The sequence below is a fragment of the Saccopteryx leptura genome, chromosome 4 (assembly GCF_036850995.1).
Source record: "Saccopteryx leptura isolate mSacLep1 chromosome 4, mSacLep1_pri_phased_curated, whole genome shotgun sequence".
Taxonomy (NCBI): domain Eukaryota; kingdom Metazoa; phylum Chordata; class Mammalia; order Chiroptera; family Emballonuridae; genus Saccopteryx; species Saccopteryx leptura.
In genome coordinates this window covers 207,239,504-207,266,057 of record NC_089506.1, presented here as the reverse complement: position 1 = coordinate 207,266,057, position 26,554 = coordinate 207,239,504, and the positions used below count along the sequence as shown (strand labels likewise).

The 26,554-nt window shown below is 43.4% G+C and overlaps 1 protein-coding gene across 1 annotated transcript in view; it reads right to left on the bottom strand.

Annotated features, from left to right (window-relative positions):
- Positions 1-539: 539 nt before the first annotated feature.
- The window catches only part of USP7 (ubiquitin specific peptidase 7), a 66,517-nt gene continuing 40,502 nt past the window's right edge, over positions 540-26,554 (bottom strand). Inside the window, exons 3-31 of the mRNA XM_066382644.1 lie at positions 26,291-26,489; positions 23,515-23,653; positions 22,770-22,858; positions 20,588-20,696; positions 19,556-19,686; positions 19,034-19,088; positions 17,981-18,061; positions 17,791-17,881; positions 15,338-15,420; positions 14,922-15,031; positions 13,120-13,276; positions 11,642-11,786; positions 11,193-11,323; positions 9,975-10,109; positions 9,258-9,359; positions 8,986-9,091; positions 7,502-7,594; positions 7,351-7,418; positions 6,915-7,015; positions 6,040-6,193; positions 5,404-5,471; positions 4,805-4,913; positions 4,634-4,711; positions 3,588-3,688; positions 2,683-2,782; positions 2,071-2,190; positions 1,848-1,919; positions 1,618-1,708; positions 540-1,142 (exon numbers count right to left, since the gene is read on the bottom strand). Of these exons, the coding sequence (XP_066238741.1) occupies positions 1,036-1,142; positions 1,618-1,708; positions 1,848-1,919; positions 2,071-2,190; positions 2,683-2,782; positions 3,588-3,688; positions 4,634-4,711; positions 4,805-4,913; positions 5,404-5,471; positions 6,040-6,193; positions 6,915-7,015; positions 7,351-7,418; positions 7,502-7,594; positions 8,986-9,091; positions 9,258-9,359; positions 9,975-10,109; positions 11,193-11,323; positions 11,642-11,786; positions 13,120-13,276; positions 14,922-15,031; positions 15,338-15,420; positions 17,791-17,881; positions 17,981-18,061; positions 19,034-19,088; positions 19,556-19,686; positions 20,588-20,696; positions 22,770-22,858; positions 23,515-23,653; positions 26,291-26,489 (3,125 nt within the window). The 3' untranslated portion in view covers positions 540-1,035. The remainder of the gene's footprint in view (positions 1,143-1,617; positions 1,709-1,847; positions 1,920-2,070; positions 2,191-2,682; positions 2,783-3,587; positions 3,689-4,633; positions 4,712-4,804; positions 4,914-5,403; positions 5,472-6,039; positions 6,194-6,914; positions 7,016-7,350; positions 7,419-7,501; positions 7,595-8,985; positions 9,092-9,257; positions 9,360-9,974; positions 10,110-11,192; positions 11,324-11,641; positions 11,787-13,119; positions 13,277-14,921; positions 15,032-15,337; positions 15,421-17,790; positions 17,882-17,980; positions 18,062-19,033; positions 19,089-19,555; positions 19,687-20,587; positions 20,697-22,769; positions 22,859-23,514; positions 23,654-26,290; positions 26,490-26,554) is intronic.

Here is a 26,554-nt window from a genome sequence, read left to right as displayed (position 1 = left end):
CGCATTAGCTCCAAAATAAAAGGCCTGGACCGAAATAAAACCACACACAATGAATATCAACATCAGTGAGTCACTTGTAGATTCACCCAACAGAAGTCACCTCCTCCCAGCAGTAAATTGTACATGTCCATTCATTAAATATACAATTTCATTTTTCCTGTTTTTTTATTTTATTTTAACTTTTTTACAAAGTCAACAGCTTACTAACCACTAGTGAGCATGCCCTCTTTGCTAAAAGGCTCTCCATTTTTTTGTTCCATAGGTTCCATTTTAAGGAAATTCTATTTATAACTTTTTTTCACCTGCTCGTACGAACTTTCGCGATCATTCAGTGTGCCAAGACAGTATAGTGCACCCTAACTGTATTAACAGTGCTTCCCATTTAATAAAGACCCCAGCATGTCTGTCAGGCTGTGTTCAGTGCATCCACTTTGCAAATGGGCTGCAGAGCAGTGGTGGCTGATAGAAGTGAGACGAGTTTATGAGAAAGACCCGGGCAGCGGGGGACAGAGCCGAGGAAGGGGCGACAGGACACGCAGTGAAGGAAAGAGCGCTATTTATTAGCTTGTGAGTGTCTCTGTTTTGTCTTTACAGATGCACAAAAGGTCACTGAAAGTGTAAAATACTCCAGACGAGCCTAAACATAAGAGTGCCTAGCTGCGGGCGGGGACCAGGACCCCGAGGCAGCCAGGCAGCTTATGCCCACTAGACACAGACTAGAGACCTTTCGCCAGCGCCACGCCTCCCGCTAACCTCTTCTCCCCATTACGCTGACAGGTGCCTTGCATCGTGGTTAAAATAAAATAACTCTCATTGGCATCCAAGCTTTATAAAAACACCTTCATTTTGCTCAAAAAGGGCAGTCAATAGATACAGAGAAGCCAAACTGAACAGCCTCAACAAAATAAAATTAACACCAGCAGCAAATCCTCTTGCTGAAGACTTCGCTAGAGCGCACAGGTACCAAGTTCTCGCTGTTAAAAAGGGGCACACACCCACACGCGGTCCTCGCCTTGCACGCACGGGGTGAGGAAGTCAATTATGGATTTTAATGGCCTTTTCAAGGTAAGTGTAGCGACTTCTCTTTGGGGCTTTGTTGAAGTGGTCGAGCCCTAGCCACGGCCGAGGGTGAGACATGTTACCTGGTGGGAGAGAGGGGCAATGAGACCACAGAACAAGTACCAGGAACCCCGCGCCAGGAGTGGCCAACGTGAACACATGAGCAGAGCTGATGCCTGGCAGGGGTTCAGTGAGGCTGGGCTCCTGGGTGTTTGTGCACCCAGAGCTGGGGCACCCACACCCTGACTCAGTGTCTAGTGGCTTCCACATGCAACACTGTCAGATCTGGCCACTCACACAGAGCCGTCCATACCTTGATGTTGGAGCTTAGTTTTTTAGCCACTGTGTAATGCAAGCCACACGCTTTAATCCTTATGAGAATTCATGGGTTATGGCCTGCTGTTCCCCCTTTGACAGATGAGGTGAGCAAGCCCAGGTCGCCCCGTTGTGGAAATGGAAGTGGTGGCCCTTGACCAAGGGCTCTCCACCTCGAGCCACTTACCACTTGCTTCTTAGATATAACCTCACATGGAAGGCAAACTGTGGGAGGGCTCTTACCAGGCTGAGGTTCAAAGTCTTTCAAGTTTACTTCGTACTCATCTTCATTTATGTATTGGTGCCGGCCCATCATCACAATGGCAAATTTAAACTAAAAGACAAAAAGGAAAACTCCTGCCATCAGTCCTGGATGTCAGCAAAACTCACAGCTCTGGCGAAGCGGAGACCCCTCACTAGTCGAGGCTCCAGGTGCTGCCCGCTGAGCTGCTCCGAGCCCAGGAAGCGCGTACCTTCTCAAACTCCTTCTCTTGGATGTCGAGCAGACTCTGAATCCGCTTCATGACTTCTCGGAAATGCTCGCCCTATGGATGGGAAAGGACAGAGTGCTCACAACCCGGTGCTCACAGCCCACAGGGACGCCACCAAAGCCAACTGTCGGCCCACCGAGGCAGGAAACCAGATTTAGCAACGCTGACCCAAAAGGGGTGCAACACTGTTACCACAAAGTCTCACCTGGTGTATCCTCAGCAAAAATGGGATTCCAAATGTTCCAAACACCTCTTTGTGGAAATGCGCCACTGTGATCAGCATCTCGTTTTCCTTATCTATGTCTACCTGGTCCAAAGGTATTTCCTGGGGACACATATTTTAGACACAGAGTTCAGAGCCAGAAGATACCTAAGTTTTTAAGGACAACACCCGGTTTAAGACACCAAATAATAGAGTTTTCCAGTTACTGTGGAAGCACAGCAACTACAGAAACCAACAGGGACCCAGCTTCTGAGAAGACTGGTCTGAGAGCCCGTACTTGAAATTAATGTCTAAGTACAAAGACGGTACGAATCTACTTATATGAGGGCCTAGCGCAGTCCGACGCAGAGATAGCATGGTGGCCGAGGGGGGGAGCATTAATGGGTATGAAGTTTTAGTTCAGGAAGATGAAAATTGTGGCAACGTGGTGACAAGTGCTCAACAGTGTGAATGTACTTAATGCCACTGAACTGTCCACTTAAAATAGTTAAACTGGTAAATTTTATGCTGTGTGAGACAACTGACTGAGCGGCTGACAGCTGCCCCGCCCACCCAGGGCTCAGACCTCTGCGGTGCCGAGGACAGGGCAGTTACCTCTATTCGAAACGTCCTACTTGTCGCAGGAGATAAACATTCTAATAGTTCATCTTCTTGGTGCACACCAATAATTTTGTAGCTTACAATTTCTAGCAGCCTGTACAAACAGGGTGGGGTAAAAAATACAAATTCATATGAAAAAAAACAGGGACTGCCAGTTTCCTTGTTACAATGCTATCAAAATTGCTTGTCTTCTCTCTCTTTAAACAGATTGAAATGTCCAAAGCAGGCATCCAGGGGAGCAGACACAACACTGGTCAGGTGGCCCCTCCAACGCGGCCCTGTAAGAGTCAGTTAAGCCAAGTCGCCTGGAACTGTGAGAATCTCCCTCCAACAGTCACACACTAGGCAGGACTTGCGATATTTTCCTCCCTCACCCTTTAGAAAATAAAGGTCTCCTTCTATCAATACAAGAGAGAAACCGTTCTAGGAACCAACAGCCACAAGGGCTGTTTTGTCCTGACACTGAGTGGAAAGGCGCCGTGATGAGAAGGACAACCTCCTCTCTGAAACAGAAACTGCTCATCGCACGTGAGGTTTCTCGCTTCAGCCTGAACGTAGGCTACACGGGTAAGTAGTAGCTGTTTCTCTAATATAATCAATGGCAGCTTTCCCAGTTTCAGTTATTCTACTGGAATAATATCCTTCATCTGCTTGGCACTCCTAATCACACATTTTTATTATAGGTAGTTGATATCAGGAGACTGGGAGAGAAGGAGGAAAAAAATGGCTTAACTGTAAAATATTTAAAAACGTCTGCAAAGATAGGCGGAGATGAGTCTGGCAACAACGCACCCCAGTTCTGGCTGTGTTCAATCCTCACCAGCACAACTGCAGCACTGGGCTGGGACCGCCCTCTGCCCACCGCCCGCGGGGCCCCAGGTACCCCAGACAGTACTTGCCTAAGTTTCCCTGATGCCTTCTCCCCAAGCTCTACAGCCTTTTTACATTCTTCTAACAGGTCCCGGACACACCCGTGCTTGTCTGGATATAGTGTTATTTCCTAAGAAATGACAAGATGAAAGAAATACTTTAAAGAAAACATAAAGGGTCTGCTGTATCAAACCAATTTTGCTTGAAGAGAGCAAGAAACCGGCACAGATGCCCTCAGTCGTCTCTAGCCCTCACCGCTTTCTCGTTCACACTCCCACCACCACGGCCCAATACATGAGTCCACTCAGACGGTCTGCCCATACAGAGGGGGATTTAGGAAATGCCACTTCACTGCAAGAGTTTGCCATTTCCAGGATAGCTTCTCAGGAAATGACCCTCCTGAAAGATCATCTACAAGCCTTTCCAATTCTCAGCAGTGAGCAAGAAGGCTCATTAATCTAGACCATGATCACAAGTGGGCTTAATCATTTCAGCCCCATCAACTCCACACAGGTGTGAACGTCTATAGCATGTGGCAAAGTCCCCCATCTCAAAACTGGCAGAGAAAGAAAAGTGAGAAAGACTTGGGATCCCAGCAGTGCAGACATTCTAGAAGAATGACTACAGTGTGGCTGGACGTCTTCTGTACGCACAAGCACAGACACGGCGCCACCCACGTCAGCACCTTCCTGAGTGGGCGCCCAGCAGTCAGTGCCCACCCCACCTGGAGGCCAGTTGCGCTCACAGGCCTGAAATGGTTTGAGAAAAATACTGCCCCAGGTCAAGCAGCAGGGCACTAACTCAAAACATCCACGTCAGTAAGAAAAGCGTTCCCGGAGGTTCCAGGAGCATGACATTGCTATTCATTCCCCAGGGCTTGGACGTGGGGGCAGGAGGGGACACAATGCTCGGGCTATGTCTGTCCCAATTTCTCAGACTCTGGGCCCGGGGACCTCGAACGTGCTGTCACTCACTGTGCTCTTTCATTGTTTTAGTTGTCAAGGTCTGGAAAAACAGAAACCATAGACAAGCTCCAATAAAAACAAAAATTCATACCATTAAAAAAAGAACTTACCTCTTCCCTAAATTGGCTGTTTAACCATATACACTTAAAACTTCTCCTGTTTTCAAAGTCTGTGATTTTCATCTTAAGCTATTAAGGAAAGAGAGACCCATTTAGATATGCAGCCACAAAAACCCAAGGCTTCTCTTTATTACCCGTGGTTACATTAATTTGGACTCATACCTGCTGATAGTACAGTTTCTTAGGTTGTCTAGGCTTGAAGAATTGTAGAAGATCTCTTAAAGTACCTTCATAATTATGTCTAAGAGGATTACCTGGGCCATCCCTATAACTACACAAGAAAACAACATATAAATAAGTGACTTGTTTATTTGCCTAAAATAAATATCTATGAGCACAAAAGCAAACCACTAGCCTTATACACCTAGACTTGAAATTGGGACCTGGCACAGGGTTCCACTCTAATGCTCCTATTTCCCCGAGTCCTAAGTCCCTCTGACTATCACACCTGAATGTTCTCTGCAATGGTGACACAGCACATAGAAATCTGCTGGGACAGACCCAGCTGGACACATAGGGGACGTGTTTACTGATGACGCAACTAAAGGGAAGTCTGACTATAGATGAGGCTGACAATTATTTTGCCATCTTGGAGTAGTGTGGTCAAGATATGAGTGGTGACAATTCTATATCTGAAACTAAGCAAGAAATGGCATGTCAGGTGATGTGGCCAGCTACTTATTAAAATTAGTTCCAAAATGTTTGGATGAGCTATGAAAAAGCATGCGGTAACAACTAAACCAAGTGAGAGTGTGGCTTACCCTTGAGACTTGAAAAACTGGAGCAACATTGGGTCTGTGTTGAGCCTCTGCGCAACCGTCTTTGCAACCTGGGGGAAGGGCATGGGCCGGAAATCAGCAAGGAAGGTGCCCATTTGGGGAAATAAACTGAAATCTGCTTATAAACTTCATCATTAATTAGCCACTTCATGCTCTCAAAGAAATGTGGTAAGAGCAGCCTGAATTTAAATGTTCTAGGAATTTACTATCTAACAGGAATAAAGCATACCACCACGGGAGTGGCATATCTGAAGATAACTTGTAAAGGGTTTTTCACTTTTAATGGTGAAGTCTACAGATTTTTCATTTCCTGATGCTTTTTTTTAATGCTTCACACTTGGCATGTTATAACTGAAGTAAAGAAACTATTACCACTATTATCTCTGAAAGCAAACCGTGCCAAGTAGAGAGGGCTTCAGGACAAAGAGCGCAGGTGGACATGGTGGCGGATGAGGGAGGGAGGCCGAGGAAAGAACCCACCCACTTCAGTCAGGGATTTTCTCAGACAGTGGGACCAGCCCCTCCGCCTGAACCAGATCCATTAGCCTCATCAGCATTTAAAAAGAACTTGGCTTTTCTGGTGTGGAATCTGAAAGCAGAAGAGCATTTATCAAATACCTGAAAATAATTCATTCTATTTGATAACGTGACCACAAATCCAGGATCATTAGGGATTGTCTTATCACAGAAAATGACATCAACACGGTGGTAGAGGTCTCTGAAATATTCTTTTGCGGTGGGTAATTCACTATTATCATTTTCAGGGTCATCTCTGGGTGGAGAAAGAACAATGTGTAGAATGAATCAAAGCCCAAGGTAGGGTCACCGCCCTTGATCCCAATACAAAAATCGGTGTCCTCTCCTCTACAGACAAGAGGAAGGACCCAGGTGAAGTGCAGGGCCCACACAGCTGGCTCGTGTAGAGCCTGCTCTCTGACCAGGAGTTGGCGGACCGCCCTTTCAAGCTGAGGCAGCAGCACTCAGTAGTTGCTAAGTCTCAAATGCTGACTGCCTGGCCCTTACAACAAAAGTTTGTAGACCCCGCGGTTGGCCACTGCATTTCTGAGCCTGCCCATAACCTGTACCAGGACCATCCAGACCAGATTTCAAGAGCAAGTAAAAGGCAACAGCAGGCTCCTTTTAGGCCAAGGCCGTAGACCTGCTGGTTTAAATCAATGAACTAAGTAGATGCATTCTAAGAAATGCCCTATGCTTTAAGGGAAGGAAAACAATTTTACTATTTCATAAAGACTTCTGTTAACAATTATCATGCTCACTGTAGACGTTTTAGGAAATCAGAGCTTTAAATGATGAAAATGCTCACCACCCCTAATTTCAAAACCCAGAGATAACCCACTTCTGTCAGCATTGCGAGGTCCTTCAAACAAGGCGGGACTCCAGATCTAGACACATTTTTGTTTTCTGTTATAGGACTTAGGAAAGAAACTTCTGACATTAGTATAAAGTGATAAAATCTTTTAAAAAATACGTACTTCTGAAACACTATAATATCACCATCCATTAGTTCATCGAGGGCTTTATCAAGAGATACGTCATAGTCTTGAATTCTCTCTGTAAGATTCGGCTTAACTTCCTAGAATAACAGAAATAAAATAGTTACAACAAAGCAACATCTGTAATGCTTAATATAACCATACTATGTATTTTCTCTACACCCAATTCTATCCGCCCCATATTTTTTAGTAAGTTAAAATGCTAATGGGAAATATTAATGTCCATAAAGATGCAATAATCACTAATCAATCCTCAACTGGTAAAAATAACAAATCTACAAATGTGATCCTCACCCTGAGGTCACCTTAGCTACAGACATTATACGTAACAAATTCAGGTTAGCAAACCAAGCAACAAAAACCCTCTACAAACTAGTAACAATATACTAATTACAGAAGAATAAACCATCCAAACCTCATAGAGGATAAGGCTAGTGTCTTGGCTAAATCCTGCTCTGTCACACATAATCGGGAGCAAGTCACCTGGGAGAAAAAGAGAATCCAAAGCTGTGATACACTGAGACTGTAGCAGAACCAACTCAGAAGGTGAGCACAGTTGGACTTACGTATTTTACAGGATATTGGCGTGTAGATGTGCCCACAGTAATTCAAGCTCCGTGTTTTGGGATCATACATCTTTAAAAATAACATCACATCATCTACAAGGTTCATAAAAAAGTTTTATTAGGATCTTAAGACTCAGTACACTGTTAAAAAAAGACAGTAACAGTGAACTTATGTATGCCCCTAAATGACAGCTTACTGCACTTAACTGAAAGTTACCGCCAGACAAGCGGTAACTGGAGCATCACTCCAAACATCCACACCCGAGGAACTCCCCATATGTGCCACAGAGAGAATGGGATTGGGGCGGTGAATTTAGGAATCCCAGGTTCAAGACCTGGTACTAACTAGATGGCTGACTGTCATGGGAATATATGTTAATGGTTATATGTCTTTGCTAGAAACGTGACTGCTTACAGGAATAAAAATGCAATCTTGTGGCAAATTCTGCCCCAGCTGTTTTGTATACAGTGCTGGAATACAGCCAGACTGTTCACTTAAACACCTCTGTGGCCACTTTTGTGCTACAATGGTCGGCAGAAATCATGCTGCCCACAATGCTTGAAATATAGTTGACTCTTAATAATGTGGAGATGAGGGGACACCCCCCCCAGAAGTAAAAAAATCCATGTATATCTTTTGACTCCCCAGAAACTTGACTAACAGCATACTGTTGACGGAAGGCCCCATTGTTTGTATGTTTATGTATTATACACTATATTCTTCCAATAAAGTAAGCTAGAGAAAAAGTTATTACGGAAATCATAAAAAAGAAAAAATACACAGTATTTATTTTTAAAAGTAGGCCCATGAGCCTGACCAGGCGGTGGCGCAGGATGTGGAGGACCCAGGTTCGAAACCCCTGAGGGCACCAGCTTGAGTGCAGGCTCATCTGGTTTGAGCAAAAGCTCACCAGCTTGAGCCCAAGGTTGCTGGCTCAAGCAAGGGGTCACGTGGTCTGCTGTAGGCCCCCTGGTCAAGGCACATATGAGAAATCAATCAATGAACAACTAAGGAGCCACAACGAAGAATTGATGTTTCTCATCTCTCTCCCTTCCTGTCTGACCCTCTCTGACTGTCTCTGCCACCAAAAAAAAAAAAAAAAGTAGGCCCATGAATTTCAAGTCCATATTATTCAAGAATCAACTTGCTGTTGACGGCAAGTCTGCAGACCCTGCCCTCTAAGATCAGTCCAATAGATAAAAGACCAATGTGATCAGTAAACATGGATGCCAGGACTGAAGAGGGAACATGGTGACTCAACAATACTATTTCCTCCACTCCTCCCAGGACCCTACAACCCATGGCTCAGCTCTAAGCGGCTTCATCAAGGCACCTTGACCATGACAGGGGTTTAATATGCATTTTTGGATGTAATAAGATTTATTTGCAAGGAAATAACGCTTAACCCTGTGTGTTTAGAACGATGGTCCAGGAATCCAACACAACAGCCCTGAAGGTGGTCGGGTATTTGGTGGGCACTTACGATCTTTATCAAACTTGGGTAATGTTGCTCCACTAGCTGCCAGCTCCGGATCAACTGTTTCCAGGAATATTGTCCAAGGGTTTTCATTATCACTGAGTTCAATCATCTATTTCCAAAAGATATGTCAATTTTAAAAAATTTTAATGGTGAAGTGAGAATAAAACACTATACTCCTGTACTGAAGAAAACATATCTAACTGGAGCAAAGGGGAGACAGGCTGCTGCTCCAACAGCAGAGCACACTGAGGCATGTAACTGTCAGCAACACTCACTGTCTTATTGCCATCTGCCTCGTTGTCTAACATCGCTGGTCGTTTGGTTCCATTGCTCCTGGCTTGCATGGGCCATAACCGAATTTGATCTTGTGGAAATCCCTGGGGAAACATTTTAAAATTTAAATCCATTAAAACTAAATCAGTTCATATTTGCCTGACCTGTGGTGGCGCAGTGGATAAACCGTCGACCTGGAAATGCTGAGGTCGCCGGTTCGAAACCCTGGGCTTGCCTGGTCAAGGCACATATGGGAGTTGATGCTTCCAGCTCCTCTCCCCCTTCTCTCTGTCTCTCCTCTCTAAAGTGAATAAATAAAATTTAAAAAAATAATAAAAACTAAATCAGTTCATATTTTAATTCTCTTAAGGAAAAAAATCGTAACAACATCTCTCCTTGCTGATTTGGGCAACAGTAAACTGCCCGCAGGATCACTAATATTCCAATTCCTGTCCATTTTACCAAAAAAGAAGAAAAAGGGGGGAGGGTATAAGGGGAGTTTCATGTTCACATCCAACTTCCTTCATGGCAGATTCAGTTAAAGATTAAGTCAAAGGGCAGACACAGGCACAACCCAAAGGACATGAGGTCAGGTCACTCACTTCACTGCTCAGGCCCAGACACAGCACCTACCCCAAAGGTACTGCCGCGGCCAATTCTAAAGAAGGGGCTGGAACATGGAAGTCAAAATAAACATCAGCAGAGCACCTGGCACTCACCATGGTCTGAGAGAGGTTCTGGACAAATTCAGCGAGCGAGGAATTTTTCAATACTTTGAACACAGTGTACTTCACTTTTTCTTCATCGTACATATCATTTCCTTGGTGGCCACAAAACTGGTCCTCTGCAACTATCTGAAAATATGCACAAAAATACAGAACTGACATACAAAATAAAATGAGACCATGCTCATCAAGAAAAAGTTCAAATAGTAAAATGCTAACTAGTCTTGTTTTCACAAACCTTTTTCAGAAGACCCAAGGAGAAAAGTTTCAAAACTAATAACTAAATCAAAATATTTATTTAGAAAAGGCAAAAAGCTACATTTTCATGCAGCTACTGTTATCTACTGTATAGAAATCCATCATATGGTGATCACCAAATATTAGAAAGACAGGATGTGCCCAAGGCATCATTTCCCAAGTAATTTGTTAAAAGGATGTTTCATTGTTTCCTAATATCGCAACTGAATCATGAACCAGAACATCTGGAAATTCACCTCACTGCTGACTCCGGCCAGCCTTCTCCTCCTGGGTGTCAGGAGGCCTAATGTGCCACTGCCCCCTACCCACCTGGGTTCCACTTCTAGATGACCTCTCCCTTCCTGTGCACCCTTCCATTGAGTCCTGCAACCCTCTAACCCCCTCCACACCTTTTATAAATACTCTAATGCAGTGGTCCCCAACCCCCGGGCCGCAGACTGGTACCAGTCTGTGGGCCATTTGGTACCGGTCCGCAGAGAAAGAATAAATAACTTACATTATTTCTGTTTTATTTATATTTAAGTCTGAATGATGTTTTATTTTTTAAAAATGACCAGATTCCCTCTGTTACATCTAAGACTCACTCTTGACGCTTGTCTCAGTCACGTGATACATTTATCCGTCCCACCCTAAAGGCCGGTCCATGAAAATATTTTCTGACATTAAACCGGTCCGTGGCCCAAAAAAGGTTGGGGACCACTGCTCTAATGTATTGTTGCTCTGTGCTGGCCTGAGTACTTCTCACATCTAAGTCTGTACCCTGAACTGGAGTATATATTCCAAAAGGTAAGGGAACTGGCCCACAGTCCCTCAGTTAAAAATGCTCAAGGGGCTGCCCAAAGCAATCCTGCTCTGCCAGCAACAAGCCCATGTTTGTACCAGCCCTCATAGCAGTGTAGCACTCAGCAGGCCCAGGGCCCCAACCACACAGGGTCCTGGGAGGCTGGGACTGACCTGCACTTGCATGTAGAGATGGGCTTCTTGCCTCTCCTTCCGCTTCTGGGCCTCGATCCTTTTCTCTTCTTGTAATCGCTCCACCAGCTGCTGAGGAATATCATGGTCGGTGACAGCTTGTAACACCTCACCTGCACGGAAAATGCATCTTCAGTCACCTTTGTCAGGTTCTACTCTCCCCCCTTAAAAGGTCCCAATTTTATATCCTCATTAATTTAGCAATCTAGTAAAGGGAAATTACTTGATGCCAAGAATCCACATCAAAGCCCACAAACCCAATCTATCCTGCTTCCAGATGTTGTAAATAAGGCACAGTAAGCAGAACATGTGTCTGGACAGGAGACATACCAAGGCCCACTGTATCGTGGCCTAAAACATCACAGCAGTGATTCATGGGACAACTACAGAACTAACCACAGTGCAGAGCATAAAAGACCGGCTCTACTCACTCAGCTTGGACTCCCTGATATAAACCAACATGTACGCGTTCGTGCAGTGCCGGACGGAGAGGTCGTCGTCGTGGCCCCCGTAATTGTGCTCGATTGCTTCCTCTTTCGTACACCTCGACACCACGTCATCGTCAAATTTACACCACTGGATGGAGAGCAGCGAGATGTCAGCAGCAAGGCAGCGCCCCGGGAAGCACACAACCCCCACCCCCAAACGCAGTGCTGGGCCAGGCTCTGCCTTGGGGTCCCTCTGAGCAAGCCCCACCGTCCCTCTGCCCATCTCGTTCCACATTCAAGGAACTGCTAATGTTCATCCACTGGCAATTTCTGTAATCCACTCAACCATTTCAATTCAGGTTCAACCCAGTAATACTACAACCTGTTACAGGATGAAAAAAGCCATGCAGAGTGCACCCAACTCAGCTAATAAAATTCAAATTTTATGACGTGGTTAATAAAATTAAATGGGACATTTTTCTCCTACCTCCTGACATATAATCACAGCAAGTAAGGGCCTGACCAGAAAAAGAGCTGCTTCTGCGTAGTTCTCTTCCAATCTCTTCGTCATGGACCAAGTCATTTTAAGGGGCACTCAGCCTCAGTTCAAGGTTCATACAGGTCTGTCTGGCTTAGCGGAGCTGCTCCCTGGCCCTATGCTACAGGTGCAGACCCCCACAACCCTCACCTAACCCCCTTGGGGAAGATGATGTGATGAGATGCACATGGAAGAGGAAGAGATGCAACCTTAGAGTGTGGACCGGGGTCCCCAAACTACAGCCCGCATGCGGCCTCCTGAGGCCATTTATCCGGCCCCCACCGCACTTCCGGAAGGGGCAATTCTTTCATTTGTGGTCAGTGAGAGGAACACATTGACCATCTCATTAGCCAAAAGCAGGCCCATAGTTCCCATTGAAATACTGGTCAGTTTATTGATTTAAATTTACTTGTTCTTTACTTTAAATATATTTGTTCCCGTTTTGTTTTTTTACTTTAAAATAAGATATGTGCAGTATGCATAGGGATTTGTTCATAGTTTTTTTTATAGTCCACCCCCCCAACGGTCTGAGGGACAGTGAACTGGCCCCCTGTGTAAAACGTTTGGGGATCCCTGGTGTGGACAATGAGTCGTGTGGAGTACCATGCAATCAGTGCTGCCTGCCCTGCCCACTGCACTTGATTAGTCTGTTGTAACTTGTAAGCGGAAAGGAAGCACCTTGTATTAGATGTAATGGAATTCTGTGAGGTCCAACATTCAATACGAACAGAGAGACCCACATATACAGTATAACCACTAATGTACTATTTGCCTTGAAAGTAGCAGCAATGAATAAATGAGAACATACAGGTAAGCCAGAGGCCAGGGAGGAACCCTTCACTAAGGCCAGCAGGCAGGATCAGGAAATGGTGAGGCTGAGTGCCAGCACAGTCCCCACACCCAGCACCACGCCTGCTCCGCCCCCGCCCCACCCAGCACTTACTTTGCCATCCCCTTTGGGGTTTAGATAAACCACATAATGTCCACCATGATTATCTCCACTATGAACCAGGACTGCGTGAAGAATATAATTTGCAGGGTCCTTAGGGTCTGTTTTTTGCAAAAATTCATCAAGTGGTAACTGTTCAGGGAATTCAAACCTATTAAGAAAAAATTTTTAAAAGAAATTCAGGTTTCACTTATAAGTAAATTAATTCACTTTCCAGCTTTATTTACTGTTAGGCCTTCTAATTTACTGGCTCATGTTTATTTAGAAAGGGAAATATGAATTTGACTTTAGAGGCCCTATAAACTTGAGGCAGCTCCTACTTGTTAGAACAAACAGTTTATATGTCACTACAAAATTTAAAGCTAGATATGAGAAAAATGCCTAGAACAACACAACCAGTGCTATGATAAATGTGAACTGTGACTTTTCTAGGACGTAAATAATTCAATGAAATGATTCTGATAGTGCAGGATGAGACCACAAAGCTATCCTGGAGGTTGGAGAAATGTGGAAAAATCAGAGTTGGAGAAGGAGAACATGTACAAAAGAACTCCACACACCGATTTCTAAAGACATCCCCTGAACTCAACTTGTTTTTAAATGGCTGCCTCCATAAACCTGAACCAGTGCTGATCAGAGCGCTGTCAGAGGCAGGAGGGGAGAGGCGGGCGGTGAGGGCCGGGCAGAGATGCGCACGGACCCCGAAGGGGCAGCCGGGCGCTCGCCCACCCCACTGCTAGAAAAATTCTGGCCCAGTGTTGCCAAAAGTTCTGAATTCATAAAAGATGCCAGAAATCTGGACTTTTATGGGAAATTGTGTAATTTTTTAATGTTGGCAACTAGTTCCAATAAAAATAGAAACAAAACCAAGTTAAGGACCCAACAAAACACACCAGCAGGTAGGACGTAGTCTGTGGGCTGCCTGTCTGGGGGATCTAGTGGAGATAGTGAAGTGTAACAGTGGGTGAGCAAGGACCCAGCTGGTGACAAGTAATCAGACTGGGTTACGTTTTCCCCTCAAGTCTGAAGTGTGACTGACCAACTTCTACCCTGTACAAAGCTGGTGCTCACACTAATCAGGATTAAAAAAATCTGTATTCTACACTAAAGTGTATGTAGTATCATTCTTATATTTTGTATTTTAAAAATCTGGAAAACCCCTCGAATGGGGCACAGGCACACATACTTCAGAATTCTTGAATACTGCAATGTTCTACAAGTCAACACCAACCAAGATACTCCCAATATATGGGAGACCCCTGTTTGACCAAATACAACAGCATTCAAATCCCAAGTCTGAGGGACCATCTCAGGAGGACCCTCCCTCACAGACCCCATCTGCCACAGTGCAAAGCGGTAGGGTTCAAGGCAGAGCTACAAAAGGAGCAGCCTCAAAACTTCAGGTATCCCTTTAAAATTACAGTGTTACCTCGAGATATGAATTTAACTTGTTCTGTAACTTAGCTCATAAGTCAGTCAACTCGTATATCAAACTGCTGATACTGGACCCGTGTGGCAGAGCGCCAACTAGCGGCAGCTTCCGAACCACAACTAGTATCTCGGAATTTCACTCGGATCTCAAACAAAAATACGGGACGAGTCAAGCTTGTATCTTAAAAAATTCCTATGTTGGTCTGTTCGTATCTCAAGGTACCACTGTAATTCTTGGACATGTAGGTAGAAGGGAATCTTAAATAAATCAGATACATATAAAGACTACACAAAGCACAAAGACTAACCCCATAAAAACCCAGGTGATAATTAAATCTTAGCTTCCACACCCCATTCTGGATTACCTATCATTGATCTTGATATTTTGGTCCGTCTGAGGGTCATACATAAATCTCATCAGTTGTAGATGTAACACTGGTGGCAATGTGAGGAATTTCACACCTTTCTCTGCTTCCTGAACATTGAAAAAGAAATGCAAGTTTAGTTGACCGCAACTTATTTTATGAAGTAATGAAAGCAAGAGCATTTCAGCAAGATTGGAACATGCCGGGAACGTCTGGTGGGAGAGGCAGGGTCACACTAGAGTCACGCTAGTGCTCTCTAAAACAGAACGTCCAGACTAAGAAAGGAAATTCTCTAAGTTCTGAATACCAGCAGCATATGAAAAGCTGTGAGTAACTATTAGTTCACAATTAAGCATAAGATGTGAGAAGAAAGTGAAAAGCTATAGCAGGACACTGGCACAAAATTTCCAAGTTACCTGCAAGCCATGCTCCCCGGCGTCATACTTGTTGTCACCATCTAGTTGTTCTACGGCCACATAATCCACAAATGATTCAAATACTTCAAAGAGAGAAAGAAAAAAAGTTATCAGGAAAGCTTTGATTACGGTGCCGTATTACTTCCACTAACAGCTCAAGTGTGAACTCTTAGGACACTGGTATGGCTTCCTAAGGGTCTCACAAATGGTAATATGGAGTCAACACTCTAAAAACTTTAACAGGAATCAAGGAACAAATTGTGACCAAAACACTGATGAAGCTACAATGATGAAGACAGAGCACAGCATGAGGAGAGATGTGGGGCGCAGGGAGGGGCGCAGGGAGGGGCAGACCAGGGCACAGACTCTCAGCCATCGCAGGAACAAGGTCTGAGGAGCTAACGTGACACGGTGCCGTGGTTAGCATAGGCGCGTACAACTGAAATGTGCTGAGAACAGAACTTAAATGGTCTCTGCAAAAAAAAGGGGGGGGGGGGTGAAATATATGAAATGATGTATGTGTTCATTAATTAGAAGAAAGTAATCCTTCCAAAAGGTAGACATATATCAAATAATCACAACGTGCACTTTAAATATCTTATAATTATCAATTAAACTGCACTGCAGAACAATGAGGAAAATGTGATGGATCCCCTTAATATGCATGTGGATATCAATCTTGACATCCTATCACATGCAAAAAACCTATTCCAAGTGGGTTGCACATAAATAGAAAAGATAAAACAATAGCAGATAATATCCTGACTTCAAGGCAGGTATTCTTAGGACACAAATTACAAAGAGTGATACAATGATGATCACTAAACTTACAAAATTCTGTGGAATAAATGACGGCATTAGAAGAGTGAGAAGGTCAGCCTCACTCTGGGGGAATGACCTCAGCCGGCCCCCCAGAACTAGCACCTGCAGTTCAGGAAGCATGCCTGCTCCAGCAGGGAGAGAGGAGCAGGACCCGGACTTAGTCCCCTGCAGTGGACACAGAAAGCAGCACTGTCTACACTGGACCACAGGCAGTGCAGAGCAGTGGCCCCTGAGAGGGCCCTTTAAGTCCCAGCTGGGGCACCGTTTCCAGGCTGCGGCGCAGGGAAGAGAAAGAGGGCCCAGAGTGTTCCCTACGAGAGTAAGGGGCCCAAGGCAGTGTGATTCCGTAGGACAGAGTGCCCAAGGAAAGGAAGCTGGACAGGAGAGAGCTCTGGGGGCTCTCAGGGGCTCCTCCTGGAGCCTCCAGGGAGTGCCGATTCCAGTCATCAGTACAGAGAGGAAATGATCTGGGGCTGGGAAGAGCCACAGGGATGGGGGGACGGTCCCCAGAGCTTACACCAGCCTAGGACCAGTCTGTGCTTCCTCCTGCCACAGTGGAGAAGTCCCATAAGACAAAGGACTTCAGGCTCAATATTCAGAAAGGTGCGGCCTCAGTTGTGGAGACAAATTAACCCTGAATTGAAAACTGTTGTGCTCCCACCTGACAAAGCTGAAAAGCAAGCCCCAAGAAAAAACAATTATTGCCAATGAAACTAATTAGGCTTCAGAAAGAAGGCCAAGAACAGTCAACACCCAACAAGATCAAAATCACAACAGCTGGCATCCAATAAAAGGTGACCAAACATACAGCTAAGCTGGAAAATACAGCCCATGTCAAAAGCAAAGATAACACAAAGAAACAGACTCAGAAATCACACAGGCAACAGAACTTATAAACTAGGACATTAAGTCATTATTAACTGCATTACGTCATGTTCAGAAAGATACTGAAATTGCCAACAAGTATTTGAAAAAGTGACAATCTCAGAACTTCAAAGAAATGTAATTTAGAACCAAGACAGCATCCTACTGCCATCATAATGTTCACAGTCTGATAACTGCCAGCTCTAACACATGCTTAGGAGGAAGCTTGCTGGTTTTATCTAGTAAAGGTTCAACATATGTATGTGCAGCTTGTGAACCAGCAATCCCACTCACCATAAATGCAAAAAGAAGTGTACCAGAGACAAAAATAAGCATGACCAAGGAGCTTACGCCTAACAGCCTCATACTGAAAACAACACAGATAATCACCATGAAAAAATGGTTTCAAAACTCTTCTAATATATTCCCAAACTGGAACACTGTCAGCCAATGAAAATGACGAATTTATTTCTATAACATACATGAACTACAGTCCTACCGCTGAGCTAAATAAGAGAGAAAGACACTACCATCCTACATAAATACTTACAACATGCAAGCGTAACATGTACCGGGCCATTAGAAACTAGGATGCACGGGCTGACAAGGGCCTCGGCAGGACCGGTGTCACTCGGTGAGCTGCACAGGCATCATCGGGGCAGTGTTCCATGTGCTATAGTTCCATAAAAAGCACTTGCGAAAGTGAAGCACTAAAACCCTAACAGACTTATCAGAACGTCAGCAGGACACTGATCGCACAAACTTACTGTTTTTCTTTCCCTTGATGCTCAGCTGGATGTCATAATAATCTTCCCTTCGATCAGATCGATAATCCACCTCTTTACACTGGATATAGGACTGCAAACGAGGGAGAAAAGGCGCACGGATTACCAATCAGCAAAGGGTTAGCATTTTTAAATCTTTTTAAGTCATTTGTTAAAAGTGAGAATCACATACCACCATTTTGCCTCTGAATAACTTAGGTATGGTGCCCTCTACACACGTGCCTTTCATCTTATTTTCCACATTATCAAGCAGCTGGAAGAGAAAGTTTTGGTTTTAAGAAAATGTTATGCTTAATTCATATACAGTAATTTGTAACGAGTAGGAAATCTCAATGGTCAAAGAAATTCTAGACTATAAATATTATGACCTTTGGCATGCAATTATCAAAAACATACAAAATCTTCTTGGTTGGATATTTACAAAAATATCTACATGCAACAGTTGAGATTAACCCTCTATATACAGCCTTCTGAATGAATTAGTAATCTGTAGTGCCTTTAGAAGCATTTTTTATATTCATTTTACCTCTGTGGAAAAGCATGTAAATTGAGCACTAAACTTAACTCGTATTGGTCCACACCAAGAGATTAATGAGGTTGAGCCTGTCAACAGGATTGACTGGTTTGTCCATGGATATTTAATGAACTGGATTCAATCCAGCTAGTGCTGCAAAAAAGAAAACACACCTTGCCCAGCCAATCACCTTGAATAGCCATTTCATGTTGTGTGTGTGTTTGCGTCTTTCATCACAACTGCAAGAATGGGAATCTGCTAGTGACTAAAGCTGGTTTGAGGGAGAGTCACCCACACAGAGGGGTGACCTTCTGCTCAGAGGAGGGGTCTGGATGCTGCAGGATAATGACAGAATTCACTGTCCTCAAGTGAAGCAGGGTGTCAGGACAGCTACTACGTAAGCCAATCTGTAATTTCTTTATTAACAACTCAAGTAGATATCGCAATCTAACACATTAAACTACCTACTACTTAATTAAATTTTCCCCTCATACTTTCTTCCCTCTCAAATAATTTTTTTTTCATTCTTCCTGGCTTTTAAACTAGATAGATGCTGCTCTTTCCTTTTAGTCTACTTTTGGTCCTGAACAAAAATGGGCATATCTGAATTGCGGTGACACGAAGTAGGTTTGAGGTTTTACTGGTAACAGCGTCTGACAGTGCTTCAAAATATTTAATGTCAGTAGAATACAATTATAGTTTACAACTTACCACTCGACATAGCTCTTGAACATCATGTTGCATGAAGCTATCTAAAGTTTCCCACCTTGGAAAAATAAAACGGACGTTTATATCGAAACTTCCAAATTTCAACTAAGAACAAATTAACAAGCAGCTTAGATTAAAAACAAAATTGTATAATCGGCCATTATTCCTAAATTCATTTTCTGAGATTATTTTCAAAATTATAATTCGCAGATAAATTGAGTTTTTATCAGGACACTCAAATGTTCACAACTTTATCTTGTTCTAAACAACTTAACAAGGGGAGGTTGTGTATGCCATGATTTAAAAACTGTATGTGCTGTTTATTTGGCAGGTAAAGCTTTTAATTGGTGATTTCTCAACCAAAATTCTAACACCAAGCCCGCTATATCCAAAGAGATCAAAGAAAATACAATAAAGAAAACACTCTGACATAAGTAAATGCCTACACTATGCTTGCATTCTTCCAGGAATAAACCCATCCTTCAAGGGAGCAGCAGAACGGGAAGGTGCATTTCTAATACATACCCAAATGATTTCGTGAGCTTTTTTGTTCCTACGGGCTTATCGCTGTGCTGTAATTCATAGAACACTCTCTGTAATGCTAAAGGGACACTTTTGGATGAATCATCACCCTCTGTTGGCATCATGTACACGGCCTAAAAGAATCAAGAAATAAAAATGAAATTGGATGTGAAAATACCATTTCTAATATAATAATGGCTAATGTAGTTTTAGTTAGGTGCTTTAATTATCCCTTAAATAGGACAAAAAGTTCCTTTTTTTAAAATCATGAAAGTCTTTAGCAACAATCTAGAAAATAAGAGAAAGCAAAAAAAAATTTTTTTTCTTTTTAATTACCTATGGCTCATCATCCAAAGAGAACCACTTTTATTACATACTTCTTAGAGCATCACTTTAAAACTTAACATTACTTTTTTGACAAATATTTAATGAAACAAATGCTACTGAAAAGACCCACATTCAGCTATCCCAGGACATACCCTAGCACAGCAATTCACTTGGAGAACAGTGCAAACACAGAAGGAAAGCCAGCACACCAGCCCACGGTGCCCCACAACCAGGAGTCCGTGTAGCCTGCACTGCTCCACGCTGCCCATCCGACATTCTCAAGTACAAGACTCTGTCTCCTACATTAGATTCAAGGGAGGTCAGTCTGGTTTAACTAGTCTTACAGAAGTAAGTTTTACCTATAATAGGTGAAAATTAAGATTGCACATTGCACAACCAGTGGTTTTCCAAATGATCAAATAACTTTTCACATGTTGCTAGTGGCTTTCATATTTAAATCAAACCCATATTATTTCTAGCTCAAAGTTAGGACCGTTAGCTGTAGTGAACTTCTGATAACCCCAGTAAGTGTCCAAACACCGAGGAATCAATATATACACAAGCATACGATGGCGGCCCTCTCTGGAGACAGCACTATGGTATGGGGAGAAGACAAGGCAAAGTTTGGTGCGAAGACTTTGCTTGTTTCTTAACATTTGAGAGAAAAGGGTGGGTGGAAGGTTGAGGAGAGAAATACCATCCATTTACCTTTCGTAGTTGATTTGTGAAAAATAAAGTCTGCAGCAGGCTGTTCATGTAACAAGTCGCTCCCTGATTCTTTAAACCGACATAGCCCGTGTGCTTCTTTGAATCCCACCTACAAGATCAGTTTGAGGTTGAGGGAAAACTGCACAGGACACTTCCTTGCTTCTGCAACGTGTGTGGAGCGATTCGACTACATGTCAGCGTGGCGGCCAACACTTCACTGCTATTTCCCACCATCCAGACACAGGAATGAAAGCCAATCACCCTCCAAGTTAATAACTCATTGTCAGGCCCATGGCACTAAGAACTCCAAGGACAAGAGTTCTTATCACAGGGTTCCCTACAATGGTCTTTGATTCTCCACCCAAGTGCATGGACCAGGGCTAATTCAACCCCAGGATTCGAGAAGCAGCTTAAAACACTGTCTGCTGATGGTACTGTCATCATTTCCCAAGATCAGCGCTCAGACCTGAATTAAACTCTGTATACTGATATCAAACTGACTCCCAGTGTAGTTCTATTACATACATACAACGGTAAAATGAAGTTAGCAAGAAATAAAAACAGCTGAGACCCCTCTTTTCCATAGTCACCTACCCAGGAAAAGACAAACATGTATGCTGGCAAGTGCTGTCGCAGACTTTCAAACATCTAGAGCTTTTCTCTTTAGTTTTCTATTTTGGTAGAGGTTCGGAGAAAAGGCAGATGTTCTCTGAGTGGAAAGTCCCATCTGCCACCCCTTAACCCCCATAATAACAGGAAGATGAAGAGAATACCATTAGAAAGCAGAACAACGTCCCCACCTCCATCTGTATATAGATATAATACGAACACATAAACACTCATGATCGCCACTAAGTATGACAGGAGACATTTACTGTGAGAGAGTCAACAGTACTCGGAATACAGGTGTTAGTCCATGGCCTTGCAAACACACTCAGGAGTGTTAAATGGCCCCAGTTAAAACTCACATGTGTGTGTAAAAATTATTTTTTAAAATCAGCAAGAAAATGCAAGAATCCTAAATTATAGATGGCTAATTTAAAAACTATAAAATCATAAAGATAGGTATTAATGGTTGAATAAGTTTTGTGGCTGAACCAATTAAGTCTGTTTTGATTGGAAAGACTGGGAAACCCAATCTGCTTTCTAAGTCAAGACACATAGGAAAAAGTTCTTAAAACGAAGAGAAAAAACCCCCACAAAAAATTTAATTAGAAATACCTTGCTTTAGCCCCCACTTCTGATACTAGACTACAACATAAGTGTATGTTTTGAAAAGGCCACTTAAGAAAAGCCCGATTCCTCCTATATCAGCCCAATTAACATAAAGCTAATAAACAATATTTGCTTTTAAAAAAAATCCCCAGTGCCACCCCTCGGCCACATTAGCCAGGACCCAAACTAAGGAACAGCTCCATGATGGCCACCCCATTGTTCTCTGCCTCATTCCATCAAGGCCAACTGATGAGCTCTTGCCCAAAAGAAGGGCCATGTAACAGAGTAACGCAAGCAAGAGATTGGGACCTGGCACTTAACTTCTTCCTAGATAGCATGCTACTGTTTCACTCTGGGTCTTACAGAGTTTGCTGGTCTTCTACAACCTGACCTCAAGTCACCACTAGTCTTCAGTTCCGCTCTTCACTGTCCTGTTGTTCTGCCCAATCCCAAACTTGCCTGCCGGTGCCTTTACCCATGTCGTTCTCCTCACCCCAATTCCACCACCCTTCTTATCAACCAGTAACACAAGACATTCTTTAAGGCCAAAACCTCCTTTGCACATGGGCCTTCCTGGACCAACGGACAGAGGCAGAAGCATCCTCTGACCCTCCTCTCAGCTCTGTGGTACCCCACTCACTACTTCACCCGCTCACTGGTACCCCCATCACCATGCATTGATATCACTCCCTGATTTGTACGTCCCTGACCTCTTCAAAATAAAAACAGAGCGGCTCCTGCTGTAGTTATTTACAAACCCCAAGGCTCTCTTGTTGACCATGTAATTATATTCCTAGTGCACAGCAGGGTCTGGCATACATGTCTGTGTGTTCCACGTGTGCCTAGTGGCAAGCACAGAGAGGGTGCCTATCTGTGGAATACATGCATCTCTGATTATATGCAAATGCTGCCCTCTCTTCAGAACAAAACACATTTCTTAATAGCACCCAATTAAAGAAAAACTTACGCAACTCCATGGGGAGCATCCGCCTGTACAAAGACTTCAAAAGTCACTTTGTCATCATCTATAAATCCTTTCTCAGGATCAGTCACTTCCTATTAAAAAAAAAAAGTCCAACTTGCATAAGATCACACGAATGCTCACTTTTACCCTAGTGTCCCATACTTAAGAGATTAACATACTACTTTTCAAACACCCAAATTATGCTTCTAGTTTTACAGTGTTCTGGTTTGCTTTAAACAGTGTCGCCTGAACAAAAGGAGGCATCTGGAGGCATTGGGGGTGCAACACCATAGCGTGGAAATCGAGAGATTAGTGTCTCCTTATTAGAGCAACACTGGGAAGGTTCCAGAGAATTCAGGCTAGGAGAATTGAGCAAGACGTTCCCAAGAATGTTATGCGAAAGGCAGCCAACATGAACTGACTTGAGAATTCATGAAGGTACATAAAACCACCCCGTACTACAATCTGACTGAAGGAAGGACCTCAACTGGTGCTATTCTTTTAAAGAAAATTTACCTATCAGAAAAGCTACTATTATAACTAGCTTATAATGTATGACAAAATGTTGGGACTTGAGTCCTGTTGGCTGCTAAAAGCTTAGCTAGGAAAAAACAAAAAACCATATACAGATACCTGTTCAACTTAAACATTTTGATTCTAAAATGAAGAGAAGGCTTTGAAGAATAAGAAATTCAAGGGAACACAGACTGATGTGCAGATTATCGAGGCTAAATCCACTGTTACTTACACTCCAGGCCATAAAATTGGAAAATCCCCAATCATTTTCTTTATGGAAGAACAAATGACTAATACGACGACTGAATGACTTCTCTTCTTCTCTGTAATTTATTATCTTCAGCACGGCTTGTGCGTGACAAGACCACGACCTGTTTAAAGAAAATAATCTAAGCCTTAGGTAATGTAATTCACTGATATTTATACATGTTTTAAAACACAGCATACAAAAATTCCTGTATCTTTTTACTCTTTTTTTTATGGACAGGAGGGTTGGGAGGAACATTATTCACCTTTAGTGGAGAAAAAATGCTTAAAGGGTTTGGGGGTGTCCCTGCCTTATGTACTGATTTCACTCATGGTATTATTTTTTAATTTTTCAGAAGTTTAAGGCACGTTTTTTACTGGTATCAATAAGCACTGGCCAGGTAGCTCAGTTGGTTAGAGAATCACCCCAATGTACTGAGGTTGTGGGTTCAATCCCCAGTCAGGGCACATTTAAGAATCAACCAGTGAATGGATATATAAGTGGAACAACAAATCAAGTGTTTCTCTCTCTTCCTCCCCTTTCTCTATAAAATAAATAAATACATTAAAATTTAGATTTTATATGAGACTATAGCTTTTGGGTCAGATTATAGTTCTACAGTATTATTTGAAAAGAACAAGAATAAAGAATGATAATATTCTTTTATCTTTTAGAAGAACAGACTTAAAAGCTCCAGGTTCCAGTAATAAAGGTGTGACTTGTAAGCATCATTCCTGCCGCTGGTAGCTCATAGGTACTGTGGCTGTCCAGTTCTTAAGAGCACCATCCAGGCCCTGGCCAGTTGGCTCAGTGGTAGAGCGTCAGCCTGGTGTGCAGGAGTCCCGGGTTCGATTCCCAGCCAGAGCACACAGGAGAAGCGCCAATCTGCTTCTCTACCCACCCCTCCTTCCTCTCTCTCTTCCCCTCCCGCAGCCAAGGCTCCACTGGAGCAAAGTTGGCCCGGGTGCTGGGGATGGCTCCATGGCTTCTGCCTCAGGCGCTAGAATGGCTATGGTTGCAGCAGAGCGACACCCCAGATGGGCAGAGCATCGCCCCCTGGTGGGCATGCCGGGTGGATCCCGGTCAGGTGCATGCGGGAGTCTGTTTGACTTCCTCCCTATTTCCAACTTCGGAAAAATAAAAAAATAAAAAAATAAAAGAGAGAGAGAGCACCATCCACACCAGCCTCCATGCAGGGCTGTACCAGTGGCTCCTGGGAAATTCTGAGCATGGTCATGTCTCATAGCCACAAGAGACACGACCAATAGATGCAGTCAGTCATATTTGAGGCAGACCACAAGGAACCTCTGGAACAGTGTTTAAAAACCAAAAACAGCCTGACCAGGCAGTGGCACAATGGGTAGAACATCGACCTGGGACGCTGAGGAGCCAGGTTTGAAACACCAAGGTCGCTGGATTGAGCAAGGATTCACTGGCTCAGCTGGAACCCCCACCTCCTTCCCGGTCAAGGCACATATGAGAAAGCAATTAATAAACAACTAAGGTGCAACTCCCAGTTGATGCTTTCATCTCTCTTCCTTCCTGTCTGTCCCCCTCCTCTTGCTTTAAAAAAAAAAAAGAGAGAAAACCCAAAACATATACTACTTTAAAGGTCCACCAAAAGGTTTACAATGAAAGCAGAACTTATAAAGGAGCGTCAGGATGCACTGTGAATGGGCTGCAAGCTCACTGAAACACCTAGAAGAGCAGTGCAGTGACGTCGGCACTTCCTCTTGCTCAGGATAATCCCCACGCTGGATGCAGCCGGCTCACTGTGCTTCCAAACTGCAGCTCAAGCTAAGGCTATCAGATTAGAATCTAGCCCAAACACGTGTCAGATCATCATGTGAGCATAAGAGGAAAAGTTTCAATCTACAGAAAACCCTGGCTGCACCATAAAATAGGCTTAGCACTTCTTAAAGATTCAAGTAAAAAGAAAAATAAAATGAATTGTGTTCCCCGGAGCTTTGACAGGACAGCTAGAGCCAGTGCCCTCTGTCAATGGGCCACTATCCGGGAATAGCAGGGAGACTGGACAGGTGTGGTCCAAGGAAGCAGCTTGGTGACAACGTGATCTGGAATCCCTTCAGACAGCGTCATTTGGGGGATCTGATATATATTGAACAGTGGCAGTATTTAACTAAAGGAGTCACTTAGGAAACAGGAAGAAAATATGAAGCCTCTAATCCTTGGCTTCATCTGAATACAGGGACAACCAAGACTCTTCTTTTAATTTCAAGGACACTTTATAAATATAACTCCTTTCAGAAATTACACACAAAAATGTTTTTTTCTACAATAAGTCTGACAGACAGACCCCTGTTATAAAGCCCTCAAATGTTTTCATTTTAATTTTCTGAATAACCCAGAGGAATTGATTAGCCAATGGGAAAGAGGTCAGCCTGAAGAATTTTCCTTAACTACAATTTTCCCTTTGGAGAGCTACTGGTGAATAAGGATGAAGCCTGGGAAACCAAGAGTCATCTAGTTCACTGGATCCTGATTCCATGTTCATACCAATTTTTCTATTTGCAATAAAAATATTTATCTTTTCTAGTTTGGGTATAATACCTACCAGAAAGTTTTAATAGGAAAGTGTATTTAATCAGAAAATGTATTTAATCTAACTCAAAAGCAAAGGGCTATTTAGAAGCAGCATGGAAACTAAAAATTTCAAAATTCAAGAGGCTGATCAAAATTTGGCTTCCAACGTATTATAACTATCTGCGGATTTTTAATTGCATCATTTAAACTGTCTTACGTGGAATCAGATTCAGCATTGCACTGGAGAAAGAATCCTACGCTTTTTTGGTGTGGTCTGTCTGGATAAAAGCGTGGCATCACCATAATCTTCCATGGCAGATTTCGCACAAAACACGGAGGGCTAAGGACCGACTCACTCAGTCTGCTGAAGCGCTCGACACTGAACTGAAAGGTTGCCTCGGAGCGCCAACTCGTGTCTGCAAGAAAACACGTAGTCAGTAGGAGTCGTGCATGGTCAAACAGCCCTGAAAGCACCAACAAC